The sequence below is a fragment of the Melospiza melodia genome, chromosome 1 (genome assembly GCF_035770615.1).
Source record: "Melospiza melodia melodia isolate bMelMel2 chromosome 1, bMelMel2.pri, whole genome shotgun sequence".
Classification (NCBI taxonomy): domain Eukaryota; kingdom Metazoa; phylum Chordata; class Aves; order Passeriformes; family Passerellidae; genus Melospiza; species Melospiza melodia.
In genome coordinates, this window is record NC_086194.1 from 120,794,967 (window position 1) to 120,817,181 (window position 22,215).

The 22,215-nt window shown below is 37.8% G+C and overlaps 1 protein-coding gene across 2 annotated transcripts in view; it reads left to right on the forward strand.

The window, feature by feature from the left end:
- PTPN2 (protein tyrosine phosphatase non-receptor type 2) overlaps nucleotides 1-20,974 on the forward strand; it is a 30,369-nt gene extending 9,395 nt beyond the window's left edge. Inside the window, exons 3-10 of one of the 2 annotated variants that reach the window (XM_063165755.1) lie at nucleotides 878-978; nucleotides 1,604-1,702; nucleotides 2,867-3,004; nucleotides 9,631-9,840; nucleotides 11,167-11,325; nucleotides 13,756-13,946; nucleotides 15,508-15,609; nucleotides 20,142-20,974. In XM_063165755.1, coding sequence (XP_063021825.1) covers nucleotides 878-978; nucleotides 1,604-1,702; nucleotides 2,867-3,004; nucleotides 9,631-9,840; nucleotides 11,167-11,325; nucleotides 13,756-13,946; nucleotides 15,508-15,609; nucleotides 20,142-20,163 — 1,022 coding nt within the window. In that variant the 3' untranslated portion in view covers nucleotides 20,164-20,974. Of the gene's footprint in view, nucleotides 1-877; nucleotides 979-1,603; nucleotides 1,703-2,866; nucleotides 3,005-9,630; nucleotides 9,841-11,166; nucleotides 11,326-13,755; nucleotides 13,947-15,507; nucleotides 19,469-20,141 lie in introns of those variants that run through there. The other variant, XM_063165745.1, reaches the window with a different exon arrangement.
- The last annotated feature ends 1,241 nt before the right edge of the window (nucleotides 20,975-22,215 follow it).

Consider the following 22,215-nt stretch of genomic DNA (forward strand, 5'->3'; position numbering starts at 1 on the left):
AGAGGTTCATAAATTACATACTAAAAGGTTCTAGAAACAGCCACAATGATTTTTTATTATGCAATTTTTCAGTTTGACAGTATGATAATCTTTCTCATTTTAATAGTAGAATTTTAAACAGAGTCCTTTGCTTGTCTCTGCCATAAAAAAGGGAATCATCAGTCTTGCTTGTGTAATTTTGAGATGAAACCATGTTGTTAGATTAGGCTTCATTTAATTGGATGATTTGTTGACTATTTTTGGTTTTGCATGTGCCTTTTTAGTATTTTTGTGTTGTATAATATTAGACAATAGCTTACAGGAAAAATGAAATTAATCAAATTCAAGCCTGGCTTGAATTACTGCAAGTAGATTTTCCTGGTTTTATTTTAGCTGTGTGAGCTTAGCTTTATGATTCTACACCAACCTTTGAAACTTCAGTTCACCAAAAGTCTCAGAATTTAGGAAATAATGAACTTAGGAAATAGTGCTGTGGAGTGATCTGGTGTGATAGGACAGTTGTCTGGTGTGAGTTGTGGTGCTGTTGTATTAAGGAAGTGTAACTGTTGAGGGATGACTGTGAGGACCTTTAGGCTTGTGTGGGAGTGTTAATTTGTTTGCTTGGGTTTTTTTAAAGAAAAATAGGTATTCCAGTTTTCTGAGCAGCTTCTATTAGTATCTGCCTGAAATTACTCTGATGAAATGCCAGTGGGAGAATGGGACAGTTATCAAAGTTATGTGAGAAATTAGTTTTTCTTATTTGTAGTTTGCTGTTTGGGTCTTACAGCAAAATTTAGTTCTAGTTGCTTGTAGACTAGACCTAAACCTAAACTTGCCTGTTAGAGAGTATTCATCGAGATGGATGCATCATTAATTCTTAATTTTCTTTGAATTTTAGATGATCACAGTCGCGTAAAACTCCAGAACACCGAGAATGATTATATCAATGCCAGCCTAGTGGTCATAGAGGAAGCCCAAAGATATTATATTTTAACACAGGTAAGCAGTACAATTGCTGGGTTATTACAGGGATTGAGAATCTAGGGAGGGGGATTTGTACAGTCGTAATTCATATTTGGATTGTTTCATCTCTCCGTGAATTAAAAGTATCTCATTATTACATGAAGTACAGTATCTGTGTGATATAGTTGTTAACAGATTATTTTATAAGAAAAGCTAAAGGGGATCTTGAAGTATGAGTAATTTACTGCATATGAAGCTTCTCAAATACTTCTTGCACTTTTCTTCAGTTCTTTTGTAAATATGTTGCAACAATACTTTGACCCCTTAAGCCATCTTGCACCCTCTGAGCATGCCTGCAGTAGCTTTTCTTTTAACAGCACAGTAGTAGCGATGCTTAAACCAAAATAAATAACCATTCCCTGAGTTCTTCCTGTTTTGTTGTTTGGTTTTGTTTGGTATTTTTTTCCTTAAAAAACCTCCAGCCTTTTTTAAGTTCTGGAATGATCTGTGGCTACTTTGTTGCCTGCCATTTCTATAATTCTATTAATAATTTGTTTAAACTTAAGGGGAAGACTCTTTCCTGTTTCCCACAGTGAACTATGCTCAAACACTGCTTTGCCTATACATTCTCATGCCTATTTTTGTATTTTTTACTACACAGGGTCCACTACCTAACACATGTTGTCATTTTTGGCTAATGGTATGGCAACAGCAAACCAAAGCCGTTGTCATGTTGAACAGGATTGTTGAAAAAGAATCGGTAAGTGACATTGGGCATAAAGTTGTAAAATAAGCCACACAATTTTAATACAGTTGATCAATGTTTGATTGTTACATTAGAAGAACTAATAAATGTCCTCACTTGTGTGCAGTATAATGTGTATTTAATATGACAGGGATGTGTGGGAGCTAAGACCTGCAGTTTGGTGAAAATAGCATCTAACAAACATACATCCAGAAAGGTGAAAATAGCATTCTGAGAAAGGATGTACAAATAGAACTGATGAGGAGTAGAGGCAGTGCAAGATGTTCCCAGGACAAAATGGAAGGTGCGAAAAAAAGTATCTTTAGATTGATTCTTCTAAATGTCATGGAGTAGCACATCTGTTATATAGAGCTGTTAGCTGTAACAATGAAGGCAGACTGCTGCCCAAGAGCTGTTGAATTGATCTATTAAGTTAGTTATTTTTGATTCTTTAGAACCATTGACAGATGTGCAGAATACACAAATCTGCTGCTGTGATGTAGTTTTTCTGCTATGGTGCCTAAAAGCATTGCAGATTTTTGTTATAAATGCATGTCATTTGAGGTTAATGTTTTTTATTCATTGCAGATTTGTGAAAAAAAATTGACTGGTCTGTTAAAAAGTCACCTATTTTCTTGTGCAAAAAATTTCCTAGAGAAAGTTTGAGTGCAGAGCAAGAGGAATACAAGACAAAGAATAGTTTTGCATTGGTTTGTTCATTCTTTTGTTTGACTAGAACCTTCCAGTATTCAGCAGGCCTGGGTAGAACTAGGTGTGATAGATGAGTTCTGTAAATGTGCAATGTGCAGGTGTGGAAGTCAGAAACAAAGGGGAGAAGTGCTGAAATAGCTGAGCAGAGATCTCAGTTCCCTGTGGAGAACTGGAGGGGGGAGGGGGAAGGCTTAAGATGTATCTCAAAGCTTGTTAGCCATGTGATAGAAGAAAGCATAAACACATAAAACTGGAATGCATAATAGCCACTGAAACAGTTGTAGTAACTTAGCTGTAAACATTGTGGACTTCAGGAATTCCTCAAAGTGGGAGCAGGTATTTGAGTCTTCTGTATTGAACAGTGTGGACTCAGAATTTGCACATGCAAAGCCTAAGACACTAGGATATTTAACAAGATTTTTCTTTTTTTCTCTTCCCTTTTTCTTTCTCTTAAAAAAAATCCATTAGGTGAAGTGTGCACAATACTGGCCAACAAAAAAAGATGACGTTATGACATTCAATGAAACAGGATTCCGTGTGAGACTGGTGTCTGAAGATGTCAAATCCTATTACACAGTGCATCTACTGCAATTAGAAAATATCAATGTAAGCATTGCTCAGTCTGTACAGCTCCTATTTGTGGGCTTAAGTGTGTCATGAGAACAACTTAGCATGATGTCACTTCAGGTTTGAGTGAGCTTTTACACTGGAAATTTTAATGCACTTTGCTTCTGAGAATGTTGAAGATGTTTGTGTGGAAATAAGCAGGTGATTTAGACCTCAGCCTATACATTAGGAGAGATAACATCTTTGGCATTTGTGTACTTGTATTTTCCATTTGGTACCTTAACATGCTGAATTCTAAGTGATGGTAGTGGTGTTTCTAAAGGGAGCTGTAAGAATTAACTTAAGGGAGGAACACAAGAGTAGAAAATTCTGATTTCCTTTGAATATCAGATACCTGACTGAGTAATTACTGATTTTGTACTGGAACTTGAGATTTCTATGTAATTTAGTCCAGCTGTCTTAAGTTTTTTGGGAGAGGAGTGATTTCCACCTGTAGGTAGGTAACTTTATCTTCTCTTGCTCCACCTCCCCTTTTGCTCCACAGAACCAATCATCCTTTTCTCTTAAAAAATTAAGCACATTGACAATTTAACCAAGCTAAGCTTAAAATAATTGTTTCTGGCCTGAGCTTGGGTTGGAGCTTCTGTTTCAGATTGGAAGACAGGACTGAAGAGCTCATCTGTTTGTTCCAGCTATGTCTTGTAAAATATTATCTCTTCCTATCAATCTTGCCTTATTTTAATTGAAAGTGCTAGTATGGCAAGTTTTCAAGGTCATCTTTGTCAGAGAACTTGGGAAAACAAAGCTTGAAGGTGTTCTGCATGTTGTTTTATACAACCATTGATATGTTTGAATTTATAGTAACTATTGATGGTATTCTGAGATAATATTCATTAATTCATAACCTCCCTCATGAGAGCAACATGATAAAACTTGGCATGTTATTGCTTGGTCTTCTCCATGTTAGAAGAGCTTTATGAAATATTGTCCTGCTGACCTGAATAATTTCTCTTTAGTGGTTTGTTTATAGACAGCAAAGGCAAAAGAAAGATGAGTAATGCTGGGTAGCTAGTGCCTGAAAAAGAACAATTCTGCCTTTTGGAAAGCTGAGGCAAGTTTTCCTAACTACCAGAAAGGCTTCTTTGTGGAATTGTTCAGCTGATGTTGGCTCTTACTTTTAAACTTCCTATTTTCAAAGGATGCAGTTTTCTTTACATGTTTATGTTTGAACATAACATTAACTGGAAAATGCAGAAATGCCTCAGGGAACAGCACAGTGTATACTTTAGTAGACTTTTGGGTTGGAGATATTGAGCACTTAAATTTCTGGGTTTGTTTTGGACCAGCAGTGCAGACCTGTCAGCACTGTAGAGAGTTTCTTGTGTGTCATTGTCCTGGTTGAAGATGGCAAACCCAGGACAGTCATATAAATCAGTTTCACAAATACCAATCTTTCTGTAATGAATTTTTATTTTATATCTCTAACACTCTGGTAAGGCTCCATGAACATTAACTCCAACACATAATTTTTGTACGAGAAGCAGAACATACTTGGTTACTCAAGCAAAAAAAGCTGCATAGTTTCTAGTCTAAAACTGTCAATGTTATGTGCAGCCTTTTGTAAGAATTTGATAATTATACCATAAAACTTGTGGGAACTGGCTATTCACAGTAACTTGAAATGTGAGCTTAACTGTGTTTATGTAAGTTATTCTGCAGGGGCCTTTGGTGGAGACAGTGTAAGACATTTAGCCACTCAATGCCTGGAATATAGGATGACTCATGAACAAAATATACTCCGAATGCCCAGAATACTTAAAATTTAGCATTTCCTTGAAAACAGAGAGAACCAAGGTTGTCTTTATAATGCAAGCATTCTGAGCTCAATTAAATTTGTCTTACTGCAGCAAATCTCTTTAAGAGATAAACAAAATATGGGTATATGAAGAGTCAAGTGTTTATGTTGTTACCAATGAAACAACCTCTGAGTAGTTCGTTGGTTGGTTTTGTTGCTTGTGTTAAAGATTACTTAGAAATACAAGTGGGATTTGGGGCTGTTCTTTCTCAGGATTGTATCCAGGTATTTGTTGGTTTGATTTTTTTTTTTCTTTTACATCTGTTCTAGGAAAATTTTGTTCTTAGGGCTAGCACAGAGAAAATGGAGAGAAAATGGTGTTTATTGGTATCTTTCCAAAAGATGCCTAATGTTCTTTGTTTTGCTGGTGATCATTTTTGAATTTGCTTATTTTTTTGCCTGACCGAATCTGCATTTTAGAATGCAGGTATTGAAGCTGCTTTTCCACCACGGTTCATTTTGTATCTTCCATGGGTTTTGTGGTATCAGTTGTCAGCTTTTCTGAAAGTTGAGTACTGCTTTCTACTGGAATAGTTCAGTTGTCAGAGTTGTCCCTTAATAGAGACTTACTGTGAAGGCTTCCACCAACCAGTGCCCCTTGGAAAATAAAGGAGAAGAAAGGTAATGTGCTCATGTTAAAATTTTATAATAATTTATGAGTGAAGCTGTTGAATGGCTGTGGTTTGAAGCAAAGTCTCCCAGCTTACTGGAGAAGTCATAGCAAGGTGTATGAGAGCCTGTTAAATCTATAAAATAACCTTTGCAAAATGCTGCAGGAGAGTTGTTAGATGCTGACATCTAACTTGGGAAAGACTCCACCTTGTGTTGAATATGTATTTTTGTATTATTCTTTATTGTTGCTTTTAGCTTTTTTATTCCTTAATGGCACAACTCTTTGTATTGGTCTTCAGAGAAAGAAACCTTTGTTTTCAGTAATTTCAGGTACAGACTAATTCAGACAAACTATGCGAGGGCAAATGAATATCAGATCTTCAGGGAAGACAGGGATTGCTTGGATAAGGAAACGGAGCAGTGGAATTTGATATTGCAGAAGCCAACTTTCTGAATGCATCTCAGCCTGGGTTTCTGGAAGTAAGAATACAACAGTAGAAGGAAAGGTTTGCGAAAAAAATACTGGTTGGTGGAGAAAGGACTAGGACAAATGAACTAAATTTGATGTGACACTGGTGGTGTGATACTTTAGAGTGAGGACCGTTAATAAATCTCTAGTGGAATCTTGGGTCTTCCACAAATAGCAAATATTTGGAAAAACCCATTAGTAAAATGGATTCTCAACTTAGTACCAAGCTTCTGTGTGGCTGTGACTGTCAGATTAAGGTAATGCAAGGCTGCTTAGCTGATCCTGTGGATGAACCAGAATGTTTCTGATAATTATTTGGCCCCTTTGTCCTCAAGGCTATTTTTATTTAAATTTTGGAAAACATTTTGGCCATCTTGAATGAGCAAGTAGAGGAGACTCTGGTAGAAGTTGATTTTTGATTTTGAATTTCAGTTTGTAGAATATTGCCATTAGAGGATGCCTTTTCATTTTTATATGATCAAATTAGTTGTTAATGAACTTAAGGCAAGTTCATTAAATATGGAACCACTGTAGGGTTGTAGGTGTTTTATGTCTCCATGTATTTGACCCTGTCAGTAGCACTTTGATTATGGCTTTTATTAGCAGTGTGTGAAACTTAACAGACCAGCATTGTATTGTTATTCCCTTTTTAATTTTTACTTGACCCTGAAGGCACCAACTTAACCTTTGAGCATTTTGGTAGTGCTTTATTCATGTTCAAACTCTCACGTGACTGAACTACCTGAAGTTACTCTGAAGATTTTTGCTCCTTTTTGTTTGGAGTGATTGGATAGTCACTGTAAAAAGGTTATGGCAAGGCTTGTTTTGCTGGAAGTTAAACTATATTCCTGTTCTGTTCAAGTCCTCATGTGGATGGATCTCTGTAACTTGGAGCTTGTCCTTGGATCATCTTTTGATTATACTGTTGATGTTTCCAGTAGTCAGTGCAGAGCTGTGCAGTGTGGTGTCTGTCTTTGCAAGTTCATCAGGTTTAGCTATCTTGATTATTTATGGAAAGCTTATCCCAGTAGTTCATAAAACTTCCACAGTTTGAGTAATTTAACCAAAATAGTTTTGTCCCATGGTCATTCAAGGATTTTTTTGGTTTTGGTAGCTGGTTTTAGGGAATAAATCTTGGAAAATTGCATTGTGGTTACCATAGAACTAGCTGGTTTTCAGTTACCATGCAGAAATATATAATATTTCTATGTTCTATCCCTTGTGTATTACATACAAAATTTTACAGCACTGCCTGAGTCTTAGAAGTCCAGGGGTTTTTATTTGAAAAGATTAGCTAGTTTCCTGGTAACACTTCAAATTAAATTAGTTGTTATTTAAATTTGACTTTTTGTCCATCAAGAGTTGTGAATCAAAAAGCCAGACCTCTTCTCGTAACAGTCCCACGTCACTTCATGGAAGTGCTGTGTGGCTCAGTGACTGGGAGTTGTTTGAGAAAGGGTGGTACAGAGCCTCACAAAGGCAGTGTTTCAGCTGTACAGCTTGGCTGCCAAGCACCACTTGAAAGAGCCATTCTGTTTAAGAGCAGTGTGGGAGGTTTGAAATACTCAAATGGGATTTGCCTGTAGGATTAGAGACTGCGAATTCAAAGATGACCAGCTGGTTCCAGTGCCTCGCAGTGGGGCTCTTGTAGAGTGATGAAGAGACTAGGTATTTCTAGAATGAGGTGAAGGGATGGAAAATCATGGGATGGATAAAGCCTCCATACAAGAAAGGAAGGAAAAATGTAGTTCTGTGGGTTACAGCAGAGTGACATGTACAACAGCACTGTTTCATCTCTCTTTCAGAAAGAAGTATTTCAGATTAGTATATAAGTAGGGTGACACTTAACCATACTTTGTTCTTTTTCTTCAGGAAGAAGATGCCAGTGCTTGTTTGGGGTAAAAAACCCACACAAAAGAACCCCCGTAACCAAACAAAAGCCCACACAAACAAACCCCACAGGTCACCTTTCTTGAGGTGACAGAAAAAGGCATTTTTACCTTCTTGAGGTGTAAGGGATGCTTTCAGAATGTTGAAGTATGGAATATCAATTGCTACCTACAGAGACCATCTAGAAACAACTTCAGCCTTTACTTAGCATGTGCATTTAGCTCACCTCTCTAGTTTTTTTCTTAGTTTTGTTTTTAAAGTGATGAATTGTTTTTCTTAGAAATTGAGGAAATTGCTTAAGTGTTACTTACAGATTTCTTACGAAAAATGTGCCTGCTTCATAATTTTTAAACAAACAGGTCATTCAGTTCATTTGTGAGTTAACTTACTACTTGAAAAACTAGGTACAGAAGAGCAGTAGGAGAGCAAATGCAAACTCTTTAATGCTTTGCTCCAGACAAGGGGAAGTCCCAGTATATTTATACAATTTTGGGCCTGATACTCCTTTTTTCCCCTATGAAATCTTAACATAAACTTGTTTTCCCAGTATTGTAGATCACACTTTATTGTCCTTGTTGAGCACCTAGCCAAAAGACAAAATATTTCTGGAAGATAGCTGTGCATCTGAGAGTGACTGGACTTGTGGTAATATCCACTGTTTTCTGTGAAAGTATTTGCAGTCTTGGAGTATTGGGCATTGAAGGCAAAAGACAAGTTGGGAGACTTATTTTTGTTACTGCAGAAACCATGAAGTGAATTATTTTAGTTTCACAAAGGAATTTCATAAATTGTCTCTCACAGGAAGTAGAAACAGACTGAGCACATGAAGAACAGTAGAATTTATTTTATTTCATGGCTATATTTTACTGTTGCTGAAGAAGAAGAATACCTTTTCTGGAATACATTGATTTTAAATCCTTTTGTGTTCAAACTTTGCCAAGGTTTATGTAGATGTCAGTGTATGTGAACAATTAAATAACTGAAATAATAAATTATAGAGGAATTAATTAAAAATGAAATAACTGAATTAATAAATTTTAAAAAGTAACTGAACATGTATAAAATTCCTGAGCTAAAATCAGAATCACCATGGCAAGGAGCAGCACTTAACAGCAGGTCTGAAGTGAGTTCCATAAAAATGTGATCCAAACTTCATATACATACTGTCTTGCTTTCATTTCAGCACTTGCAGTTAGATGGTTGAATTAGGATAGGAGCTCTAACAGAGTGGTTCTAAAGCAGCTGTATGATTTTGGAATCCCCCTTTTTGACTTAAAAAAGATAGAAAATGTCCAGCAGAAGTCCTGCTGGACATCCTGCTGTATGAGTTTTATAGCCTTTTCCAGGAAGGAACGCTTCCTGCTGCTCTCAGTAATGTGGTTAGTGTAAGGAGATGTAATACCTCTTGGCATTACAGCTTGCTTGAAGCAAGAGTGCAGAGTGTGCACAATGCTGACATGGGTTATTTCAGTCATGTTAATTCTAGCTGTCTAGTAACTGCTGTCAGACATTGAACTGCATTATTGGGAGTAGGACATTTGGGAGTAAATAGTAAAGCAAACCAAACACAATATTGGAAGTTTGAGAAGAAGGAGGAGGAAAAAATGAAATAACCCACGTGTGGTAATAATTGCAATGGAGAAAATTACCAACTCAGATGAAACCGCTTCAGCGTGCACTGTTGGTTGTCATCCAGCTTGAAGCAAGTTACTGGGTTGTTTGTCTTAATGGGAGGTTTAAAATAGACAAGAGCTGTTGATTGAGCTTGGGAGAGTGTGCACTAACTGAGCCAAAGAGGAATCCTTCCTAGTTCTAGTGTTTATTTGTTTTCCCTTCTAGAGTGGTGAGTCCAGGATGATCTCTCATTTTCATTATACTACGTGGCCAGACTTTGGAGTTCCTGAATCCCCAGCTTCATTCCTGAACTTCCTGTTTAAAGTCAGAGAATCTGGTTCACTGAGCCCCGAGCACGGACCTGCAGTCGTTCACTGCAGTGCGGGAATAGGACGTTCCGGCACGTTTTCATTAGTAGATTCTTGTCTTGTTCTGGTAAGTGTTTGCATTCTCTCTGTCACCCCTTCCCTTGTCCTGACACCCTGCCAACCTTCCCAATATGGGCTTTCTGGTCAAAAGGCTATAAAAACATTGAAGTTAATGACATTCCAGTGGAATCTTAAATTAAGACATAATGCTTTTTTTTTTCCTCACCTATTTTGATGGCAAAACCACAGCTCTTGAAATTTACAAATTCCTTTTGAAGTACCCCAGGACAATTATATATTCTCAAAGCTTCCTGGAAAGTAAATTGTAAACATTCTTTTCCTTTTACGTAAGATGTGCTTAGAAAAGGTTGAGGATTGGTTGTTTTTTCCATATGAAAAAAGCTTGTGAATATATATTGAGATGATTAAATCTGTAAGTCTTTTTCTCCAGGGCCTTTTTTAAGCATACAGAAAATTGTTATTGTTATCTGAACTAGGATGAGAACTCAGGCATGCTCCTAATTCTGAATTTCCCCTGCTGTGCAGCCCTCTGGGTAATGGGGCTTGGCAGCCAGTTCAGTGCCACAGGGATGTATAGATTGTTTGCTTATAGTGAACTGCATCATCTATAATTCCTCATGACATGAGTGAACCATGAATGTTAAAAAATATTTTAAATAAATAAAAAATTTTATTGGACTTGAAAGTCCAGGCACAGAGTTTTCTCTTTGTGCTCGGTTATAGTGGTAAGGACAGGTTTAACTGAAGTAGAATTTCAATTGAATTGCAAGAGACACATTTTCTGGTGTGATTAGATCCTCTCAACTTACTTTTTTTGTTGTTGGTTTTTTTTTACTTCAATTTTTCTTTGGTTTTATGCATTTTGAAAAGCATAGAGGTATGTTTTGATGGAAATGTACTTCAGAAACACCCTGTGAATGTAATGTGGGGACAAACGTGTTCATTGCTTGGGTTTGGGGTTCTGCTTTATATAAAGAAACTTCTGCCATAATCAGTCAATCTGAATTCTGTTCTATTCAGAAGCAGTAGGAAATATTACTTTACAGCTCTGATTCTTGTCCTATTTCAAAGTCCAAATACAAGCCTGAATAAAATTGAGCATATCTATATGTCTTAGTTTTTAGACTCAATGTTAGGGTACAATTTATTTGTTTAATACACTATCCTTGATTTGTTCATAGTAAGTTTTCATTAGATGGTTTGCATTTTTCCTTCAAAAACAAATTAGAAATAATTTGAGATGTTAGTCTCCCATATAACTAATAGAAGCATAATATGGACAAATTAGATTTTAGATTGAATTTAATGATTAATTTTTACTTGTAATTATTTTTATATACCATTGACACTTTCAATGTAACTTGCTTTACAGATGGAGAAAAAAGACCCATTTTCTGTAGATATTAAGAAGGTATTACTGGATATGAGAAAATATCGAATGGGACTTATTCAGACTCCTGATCAACTAAGGTTTTCATATATGGCTGTAATAGAAGGAGCAAAATTTATAATGGGGGATTCAACTATACAGGTAAATATTTAGCTCCATGTATTTGAACAGCAGATTGCAACAGTAGTTAAAAATAAGCTCCAGATTATTTTAAAATATGTGATTTAATGAGATCTAAATGATTAACCTTTTTCAGTAGATGCCTGGGAGGTATCAAAGGATATCTGTTCAGTGCCTTCTATCAAACTAAACTTTTGACCCTGTGTATACATCCCCTCTTAGATATAATATGAAAATAATTTGTCTGTCCAAACGTGTAAAGAAAAAAAATGGTTCAATTGATATTTTCATTACCAAAAAGGGAAGGTAATGCCCAGTGTCACTTTGAAGATAGCAAGGATCTGTTTTAGAATTTCTTTGCTATTTTCCTAGCAGATAAGTTGCCTGATGCTACAGATAATATTTATTTGTAAAGTTGCCTTGTTTCTTCATAGCCTTTAAAATTTGTGTTAGAGTTAGTACAATCTAGCCAAGTATAATGATTTTGGGTGCAAAGAGATTACCAAATCTCACTGTTTTATCAGTGCAGCTTGCAGACATAATGGCTTACAGCCTTAAGTGGCTGGCTTGAGTGGGAGGGAGAAATGGGAGGAGAGGCTTTGAAACACATTTAATTCTGCTTTCATATGCTAGGGCTCTTTTATTTTGTTGATTTCTTGAAATCATGAATAGGGCAGATAAGCTAAAACACATTTCCTTTCTTTGTGGTATTGGTACTGGTCTGATTCTTCCCTTTAACAAATGTTTCTTGACTTGCTGTGTAAATAAAGAAATAATTTTACACTATTGCTAATCAACCCCTAGGTAGTGTGCTGGTGGTCTGGTACCTGTGCCAGATGTCTAAAAGACTTCATGATTCATTCTAATGGTAACAGCAGTTTAGTCTCTTCATTTTGTGGAAGCTGTTTCTGGTGGAATGAGGTATTGTGTCTAGTAATATTTTTCTGCTTGGCTTTTTTTAAAAGCCATGCTCCAGAGTAGCACTGGTTCCAATACTTACCCATCTAGATCACAGGATTTCTTACTTCTGGATACAAGGGAGCATTGTCAACTCAGAATACTGCTTGTCATGTTCAAGTGTGTTATTTATTCATAGTAAGAAAATGCCTAGGAAGGCACGCTTCCCATTTGTTCTCTTTTTCTTGTTGTGATTGTTCAGATGATCTTCCTTAAATCAGTATTTCCTGCAGTGCAAGGCATTTGTCCTGATGCTTCTCTCTTTAGGCCTTGGCAATATGTGCAGAAAATCAATTGGCAGTGCTCAAAAAAGCACATTTCTCTTTCAAGGTCAGCTAGGTCATTTTTATTCCATGAGGAATGGTTGACTCTTCAGTGTGTGAGAGGTGTTCACTTCTCTCTGCTAGTGATGGAGAGGGCCTGAAGTTATTGAATGCCTCTCTTATTTAACATTAGCCAAATGTTCATCTCTGATGTCTCCTTGGATTTTGGAAGGCAGGAAACTGTGCAAACACAGCTTTAGATTTTAATGGAGGACTCAGTTCATTGTTAAAACTCATTTTGCCAGCAGTCCATTTATAAGTAGCTGATTTTTTATATCACTTTGATATTTAGTTTAGGCCAGCAGTCTTGAAATCATTCAATATACAGGAGTCTATTGCTCGGTTTGAGAAGATTCAATTTTCAGTTCATCTACTTTATCGTAGATTTCTAAAAGTAACTGATTTTTTTTCCTACAAGGTATTCTATGTCTCTGTAGGCACTGGCTGATTTGTCTGAGAAAAGTGATTGTTTTTTAGGGCTGATTCTTTTCCTTCCTGTGCACTTTCTAGCCTTCTTTTCTGCATGAAATTTTGTTGTAGCAATTAGTTCTTCAGACTATTTATCATTAGAACAGAGATCTAGCAAAACAGGTTTACTTCCAATTTCTTTTTTATTCCATCTCATTTCAGATTATTTCTCAAAACAAGATGAATAACTGTTTTATGACGCTGCAGATCTCTGGGCTAATGGGCCACCAAGTGAAATAGTAGGCCATTACTCTGGCATAGATAACTGAGTTAAATTTTCCCAGTTCTCTCTTTTTAGGCAGTTCTTGTATACAAGGTCCTGCTGTATTTTGAAGCCATAAAAGGTAAGAGCACAGCACAGGCCTGTAGCAAGTAGAGGGACATGGGAAGTGCAGGACAGTGCAGGATTTTATAAGACATAATGCTTCCTAGTTGTGGAGCTGCTTTGGACAGTACCAACCCTGAAGGTAGAGGCCTCATGCCTATGCAGTGGCACCATCCTGGAAATATAGAAAAAAGGATCATTGATAGTTGTTGGAGAAGACACATCTTGACCTAACTTTATTTCTTCATCTAGCAAATTTTTTTCTTGATCTGGTAGTTCCTTTAATCTACTTCTGTGACTGTTCTTTTAGAAGAAATCTTGGCAAGGGAGCCCTTTAATATTAGGAGAATGTTTGAAATGTGTTCTGCTTGTTTTCAGGAACGGTGGAAGGAGCTCTCTAAGGAAGACCAAGCACCAAGTTCTGAGCAGTCTCCTCCACGCCCAATGAAAATAACCACAGAGAAGTACAATGGGAACAGCATAGGCCTGGAGAACAATGATCAGATGGAGAAAATAAACCCTGACCTGTCCACTAAGGTTCAAGATATCGTAGATGGGAACGTTGAAAAGTAGGCAAGATAATGAAACTTTAAAAGGCAGATACACTCTCTCAAAAGGCTGAATTATTAGGCTGCTTTGCTTATTGTAAAAACATTCAAGATCTTTCTGTAGTAGCAAGGGAGACCAGGTGGTATTTGACTGTCTTATTTAATGATTTTAAAAATACCACCTCAATGATTCCTTGTGATTTGGTTTTATTATTCAGAAGTCGAGAGAAGAAAAGTTAATGTCTCTAACTGGAGCAGCTAGACCTCACACTTTGAAAGCATTTTCTTAACAGATTGTCAGTGAACTCCACTGTGAAGTGTGAATGAGGTCCTGAAATTGTCCAGTATTTCGTACTGATTTTTAAATGCAATGTTGACCTATGTTTCAAAAATTACATGGTTCCTCAGAAACACAAAGGTTTTATCACATACCACTTTCTGTGTTGTGGTCGAAATTGTATCTTTGGAGCCGTGTATTACCCTCTGTTCATGTTAAATCTGCCTGCTGTGAGCAGGTTCCTGTGGTTTAGCTGTGTCAGGTGAATTTGCCTTTCCCTCAGGAGCATTGATGCCTCAGCTGGGAGGCACGGTGTCACTTGGGCCTTCCCACATGTTGATCCATAGCCACAGATCCAGAAACTGGGTCAGGGCTGTGCCAAGCTGAGCCATGTGGTGCCCAGAAGGAGGCAGGGTGTGTCCCAAAGGGCTGCAGCCTGAGATGAGACACAGCAGTTCAGTATAGATAGGCTGGAATTGCAAAATAACGGTTAATGCTGTTGTAATAACAGCTAATATAACAGCTGTTATAAAAACAGCTAAATAAATGCCCCCATGAGTTTCTTCCTGTGTCTTCATGAGTGTTTTGAGAGAGAATGACAGCAATTCTGTAGTAGTTTGAAGGAGCCCCTCACAAGAAGGAGTGAGGCTGTGGGGTTGTGTGTTAGAAGTCAATCGAAGTTGGGTTTTCTGTCAGTTATGCTGTCTTAGAGATTTCGAGGGCACTTTGGAGATATAAATTGCAAGGTTTTGCAGCTAGTGTAGCACACAGAACTTGGTTTATGGTGTGTCCTGTATCAGGATCTGGTTTGCATCCTGAGATGAGTACCATTAATCCTGCATGCAGCTGTGAGTAGGGGTTGGAGTCATTGTATCATTGAGGCTGCTGTGAACTCTGCAGTGGAGGCACCCTTGTAAATACTGGGACACTTGCACGTGGTACCTGGCACTGCATGTAAAGGCAGCCTCCACACAAAACATCTCAGCTACCAAATGGGGCCCAGACAGGGGTGGAAGACTCAGCTCAGATAACTTAACTAATTCTGTTCTCTGTGGAACTTGTAGATTAAGTACCGTGTACATCTTTACATCTGTCATTTACTTATTTGTGGGGCTTCGCTATCTGAAACTCTCTACAAGGTGGTTAAAACATAATAAAAGATTGCTTGGTTTGGATTTTATATACTGCTGCTGTATGCTGCTGCTGGGTTAACTATTTGGAGTGTTGGCAAGAGGTTCGTTTTAATATTATAATAGCCTTTTTTCCTGTTCTTCAGTGTAAGAGTCACCTTTTTTTCTTTTTAAGTTCTGTCCGAAAACGACTGCGGGAGGACAGAAGAGCGCAAACAGCACAGAAGCTGCAGCAGATGAAGCAGAAGCTAAATGAGACTGAAAGAAAAAGAAAAAGGTGGTTATACTGGAAACCTATTCTCACTAAGATGGGGTTTGGTACACTGTTTTTAGTTGGTGCTTATTTTTGCTGGAAAATGTATTTTCAAAAACATTCCATGTAAGTGAACAGTAAGTGTGACTGCTACAACAGATTTTGCTGGAAGGTAATGAGTAGGGGTGTGACTTTAAGCATAAACTCCTTATTCCTGGAATGGGTACAGACTGTTACAGACAATAGAGAAGTGATGTAAACTTGATCTCATGTCAACATCTCAGGACTTTCCACTGCAGGTACTTAGAAAAATGAACCGCTGCCCCCCACAGAATTGATGGGTTTTGTTTAATATGAGCAGGTACAAACTTGCTGCAACTGTTTATATACTTTTTAAAACGGTGTTCTACCAGATCTTGAACAAATGCTGAACCATGGAGGTTTAGCTACTGAAGGCTGTCTGGATTTAAATTTACATGCCTGACATAAGCAATAAACAGTGTTGTATCATTTACATTATTAATGCAAAGAAGTTATCCTTAAATATGTGTAATGTGTAATGTACTAGTGACATGAACATAAACATTTTATATTCTTACAACCTAGGATAAATATATTTTATAATTGCATATTTAATCTTTTTGTAGTTCACTGTACTTTTAAAAGCTCAGTTTGTACAAATTTATGACCAAAAGAATTTCATTTTGAAACTAAATGTAATTATAATTTGTGCATGAAAAGAATAGTGCAACCATTCCCCACATTTGACTCTCCAGTTTGAAATGAGCAGCTAGGGGTCTGATGAAGCACTTGCCAATTTCTGCTCTGTTAATTTGCATTCCTTATTTATTTTGTGTAGTTTTCATTATTTAAGACTTGGAATTTTTTTTAAGGCTTTTGAGAACTTAGCCCCGACTGAAAGTCATACTGTTGATTAATGTATTCAGACTTCAGCTACTGTTTGAAGGCCAACATTGTTCAAGTTCTGACATTCCATTAAATGTAAAACATGTTTTGTGTGTTTGTAGATTTTAATTGCTAGAACAAATTAATTCACCAGTAATAGTTGTAGGAAACACATCGAAGGAAACTGTAGTTGAACTTCCAAGGGTGGCTTTAATAGAAATGTTGGTAGTGTTCTGCCATACCGGTGTTTTCAGCTGTATGAGCCACTTTAGTAGCTTCACAAAGTCTAGAACTGCTTTTCAGGTTCCTCAGCACTGTATTAGACATGCTAGTAAAACACATTTAGGACTAATATTTTGGGAGTATCTGTGCTACACCCCCTTAAAAATTATTGAGCACTCCCTTTCCATTACTTGAGTAGTAACACTTCCTAAATAGTAATTCAACACAAACCACTTTCTGCCCTTTAAATTACCTTTGAATACAGAGATGGTATATGGCTGAATGTAGCTTGTTGTTCAAGCTAGGATCTAGTAATTTGTAGGATTGGATTGTTCTTTGAAACGGGAATTTTATTTATTCAAGCATTGCCTTGTTGGGTAACTTCAGAGAAGTTATGTTTTCTTCTTCTGTTTTCTAAGCTTGGTTGTTTTCTGTTGGGTGTGGGGTGCCGGGGACTTTCTTCCACCCCCCTCCCCCATTTTGTAAAGCACTTGGATTTACTGCTGAAAAATACTCAAAAGACCTGGATGATTATTTGCTCCTTATTCAAAGGAATTGACTTCAAAGCTTTCCAGTACGTCCGGGCTTGGTAGTCACGTACAAGGCATGGGGCCCAGTTTCTCTGACATTTACTACCCCAAGCTAAGTACAGTTTACTCTTTAAAATTCTCATTTTGCAATAGCTAATACTATTCTGGACCATGCTGTTTGTATAGTAAACAAATGCTGAAGGGTCCAGATGAGCAAAATAAATGCAGTTTTGTGGAGCACTGGATTTGGGAAGTTGTGCGTCAGTAGAACAAGACAATTTGTTCCATGGCATTGCTGACGAACTGTGCAGCTCCAGTAGCAGAATGACTGCTGGGACAGCTAACTGCTGGGACATAGCACAGGCAGGCAGCTCATGTATTGTAAGACATTTCACAATTTTTACAACCACAGTAACTTTTAGCCAGCAAGAAGACTGTCAAAAGATTTTTTTTCCTTTAAATTGAGGATAGATTTTTCAGTATCAGCTGTAACTGATAGTAGGTGTAAATGTATGTGCCTTATAAAGATATTTTGGTTATGGAAAAATACATGGAATGTAATTTAAATGCTTTTGTAACAGAAATATTCCAGATTTTATTCTAGATACTTAAAAGCAGCTAAGGAAAAAGTGCAGGCAAAACTTGGACTGATACCACACTGTTATTTATTGCCCTTCTTTTGGCATGAGGAGGATTTCCTGGGCTACCAGATTCCTACAGGCACTGAGCTCTAACTGCAGCTTGTCAAGTTGTAACTTGATTTTTTTTTTCCTAATTCCATCTTCTAAATTCTGGCTTTTCAGTTTTCTTGATCCTCAGTAAGCATTCCTCAGTTCAGGGTGGGGCAGGGCAGGGGGCAGCCAATTCAGATCACCTCATACTCTGTTACCTTCTTGATGCAATAAAGCAGGACTTGCACATTCAGCAGTTGTTCTGTAAAAGTTGGGTTCTGTGATTGCAAGTACCTTGGGAGTCTTAAATGTTAATAATTTAAGGAGGATGAACCAGTGCAAGCCTTGGACAAAACTTTTGAACAGTGAATTGTTCATGGTAGTCTGAGAATAGTAAGAAAAATCAAATGATTGGTTTCTTTTTACATTCCAGGAAATAATTTGGATAAAAATCTTCTTTCTGGTCCATCACTAATCCTTAAAACCCAAAATCTGGAGGATTGTTTTCCTTGATGCACACTAAGCCCTTGTGATACTTTGTTATTCTGGAGGATTTAAATTTGCAGCATTTTTGCACAGCTTGGATGTTAAATAGGAACAAATTTGGGCCAAAATGAAGAACTGTCAATCCCAGTCATCTCTATCATAGGAAATGCTTAAAGGGTGAAATTGAAGGGCATGCCTTCTGACCCCTCTTCTCTCCCCATCCCTGAGTTCTGGCAAACTGCTGCCTGATCCCAGCTACTTCTAAAATGTCATTGGGCTCGATTCAAAATTGATTTTGGATTGGTTGGTGTTGGTTTACCTCCTCTTCTCTGGAAATGCATTGGTCAAAATATTTGATGCATAGTGGGCATCTCTGATTAAACATTTGGCTCTCAGATGAACACTTGTGTACAAATCACGCATGTTTTCATAAAGAAATACCTAGCAAACATTTGGAACCTCCACTGCAAGGGGTTTGCAAGATTGGAATTAATCCTCTAGGTTTCCTGTTTGTGTTCTTGGTGCAGGGACAGTCCACTTAGTGACGGTACATCTGTATTTTCTTTGAAATGTATTAAGTAAAATAATATAATTCAGTGTGAAATAGCAATTTGGAAAAAAAAACTCTGGATTTGTTATGGAAGTGAGATGTTGCCAGTGAAATGTGGCTTATTCTGTTAAACCTCGAGTAATATGGTTTACTGACATCAGTTTATGTCCCCCTGAAAAGGGAAGAGGCGTAAATGTGTATGCATGTATGTGTGACTGGATCATGCAGGCGATGAAAAAGCCTGGTTAGCTTTATGTTTAATGAATGTAAACCAAATTATTTAGTTTGCTGTTTGGCATTATAGTAAAACCTGAGACACTTGAGGACTGCACGAGAAACTAAATTAACAATGACAAAAGAGGAAGTCCTCTGCAGGGCCAAGTGGCTTAAGCTAGAGGATGGTATTTGCAAAGGTGATGTGACACACAGTAGTCTTCCTGGGCCTTTTTGTTTGCCCCCAAAGTTTTAAGTCAGTCTTTCATTTTTATGTACAAAAAATAAACGTGTTCAAAATTGCATCTCTGTCTGAGTCTTTATTTAATTGGAAGGATAAATACTTGGAAGCCCTCTTTGAATGTGTCGTACCTGGTGGAGGAAAGCTGCTTTATGAATCAGTGTAGTGCTTGCAGAGCTCAAATGCATTTTACTTGCAGTAGCTTGGGGGTGTGGTGCTGTGACAAGTCTCTTTCTGTAGACTCTCGGAGTAGAGCCTTCCCTTGCCTAAAAACAGAATGTTCAGTGCTGGGGTGTCTTTCTCACTACAGGAAATCTATGCCTAGAAACAGTTTCTTTTAAGCTGCTGTAGCAGGATTGGCCTCCAAAGCTGTGGGAGGTGATGTGTTTTGAGATGCAGCATGCCATAGTCCCTCTGAGGCCCAAGGAGACTTCTGCAGTGCTTGTGGTTGCATGTGTGAGGAAGTGGTTTGCTGGACTGAGACCTGTACTTGAAGCTCTCCAGCAAGGATGTGCCTTACACTGTAACATGGAAATACCTTCTGGAAAAGCAACGGCTTTCCAAGAGTACTTGCTCAGAGGCAGTAGTTGCTCCAGGGAACACATGAGAAGCTGTTTGGTGTTGACAGTGAGCTGCAAACCTGCTGTCAGTTCTTAGCTCTTTTTTTTTTTTCTTGTTGTTTTTTATCCCCGTACGCTGTACTGAATCGGTGACTTTCTTTTGGTTGTATGTCGCAGGCCGAGACTGACTGACACCTAAGCCTTCGAGACTTGGGAATATTCTGCAGCTATAAACTGCAAATTATTGACATGCAAAGCAAGACATGACCCCCCCTCTTCGGGAACAAAAAGTGAGGTCTGTTAAGTACCAAGAGGACCTCAGTTATCTGTTTACAGCGTAAACTGCACCGAGGGGATGAAGACCACCAGCAGCGTGTGCTACTTTGCAAAACAAAATAATTTGCCATCTTGTGTTTTTATAATGCCTGTATTAATGTAGAAAGATGTAAAAGAATTAAATTAGGAAGTATGTTGTTTTGTACTGCCATTCTTACTGTATTTTTATACTTTTTGGCAGCATTAAATATTTTTTTAAATTGATGATGTGCTGTTGTGTGCGCGTTATGTTAGGGAGAACCTGTTAAGAGTGTGTGTTGTGGAAAAAGAAGGGTTTTGCCTTAAGGTTTCCTGATACCTGTCTTAACTGGAAAATGGCAAAATTATTAGAGTGTGCTTTTTGCAAGTATTTTCATTAATGCTAAGTATTGTAGTTTGATTTAGGAGGAACTCTTGTACATTTCTTTTGTAATACACCACTAAGAATATTATTTTAATAATCTGACCAGTTGGTTTGGTAATTCTTTTTGTTTGCTATAAAATATGCACAAAATGTTCAGAGTAACTTTGTGATGGGAAAGTGTTCTGTTGGTGATTGCTTTAAAGGGAAGAAAGAGGTTGAACCTGACCTTTCTTGACCTAGAGTCCTGTGTAGTTAATGGGAGCTGAGGAACAAAACCAAAGTGCACAAAAGTCAATGGTGTCTGTAATTAAACAGGTTTTGGATTGTGCCATTGCCGTGTGTTCTATGGATGGTATTTTCCTCACATCTCCCACCTTCTGTCAGCCTTCTCCTTGACATAGTCAGGATGGATTGAAAATGGGTAAGCCAGAGTGCTGCTTAAAGGAGTTCTTCCAGAGAGGTCAGCAGGGTTTCCAGCCCTGTGCCTTCTGTAACAGAGCTGATCTCAGTTCTGCTCTTGTTCTCTGATGGTTTTGGATAAACCTTAACTCACAAAACTATATATTTATTATGACTGTCTGAACAGGCATGTGGTGGGGAGCAGCCTGAAATCTTACCAGAACTTGGTCTTGAGGGCCGTTCATGAAAGCAGTGATATTCAGAGTTGTGTTCATCTTGAAGGGGAAGCAGAAGCAGGGGAATACTTAATGCTATTACTTGAGCTAAAGACACACTTGACACCATCCTGAAATAGTCTTAAATTTCCAGTCTGGTTTGTCCAAAGTTTTTTTTCTTTACACGATTACCACTGTTCTGAGCCTATGCTGGAGGAGAAAACAACATTGTGACTTGAGTTTTCATTTTCAAGTTGGTGCAGCTGTGAAACCAGGAGTATATAGCAAGAAATTAGGCTCTGCCAAAACCACTGCAACAAACCCTGCTATTGTTGATTACAGGAGCAGGGCCTGTTTATACCACTTGGGACATCTTTGGATAAGGCTTTCAGCTGTTCATGCCTTTTACCTTTAGCTATGCTTTAGGTTTTCATTCTTTTTCCCCTCTTGGAGTTGTGAGGAAGCACGCAGTGCGTGACTACTGGCAGTGTGCAAGTGCCGCCTTATTCTACCTGCTTCTATCACGTACTTGTTTATCTTGTGGGGCATAAACAGCTGAATATCCCAATAAAGATGCTGATTGTCCTTAGTTTTTAAATGGTTTTCAACTCTTGAGATGGTGGAATAAGGTTGATGTCAGCCAGCTTGATGAATGGGCAAAGGAGATCAAGATAGAGTAGTTCCAAAACCTTTGTTATGTTTAGTTGAATGCTGTCTTGTAACAGGAGAAGTTTTGCTTCTGACCTCTCTACTTGTTTGATTATTTCTACACAGGCCTCAATTCTTGACAACTGTTGAGAAAGTGTATTTAAAAAGGTGAAGGAAGGGGAGAGAAAGGACCAAGTGAGTGTGTAGTTGTAGCCTTTAAAGAAATGGCTTTAAAATTGTCAGACTTGTGAAAGGCATTTCTTTCCAAATGAAGAAGCTGTAATTTACTGACTGCCATTTCTTTTCTCCA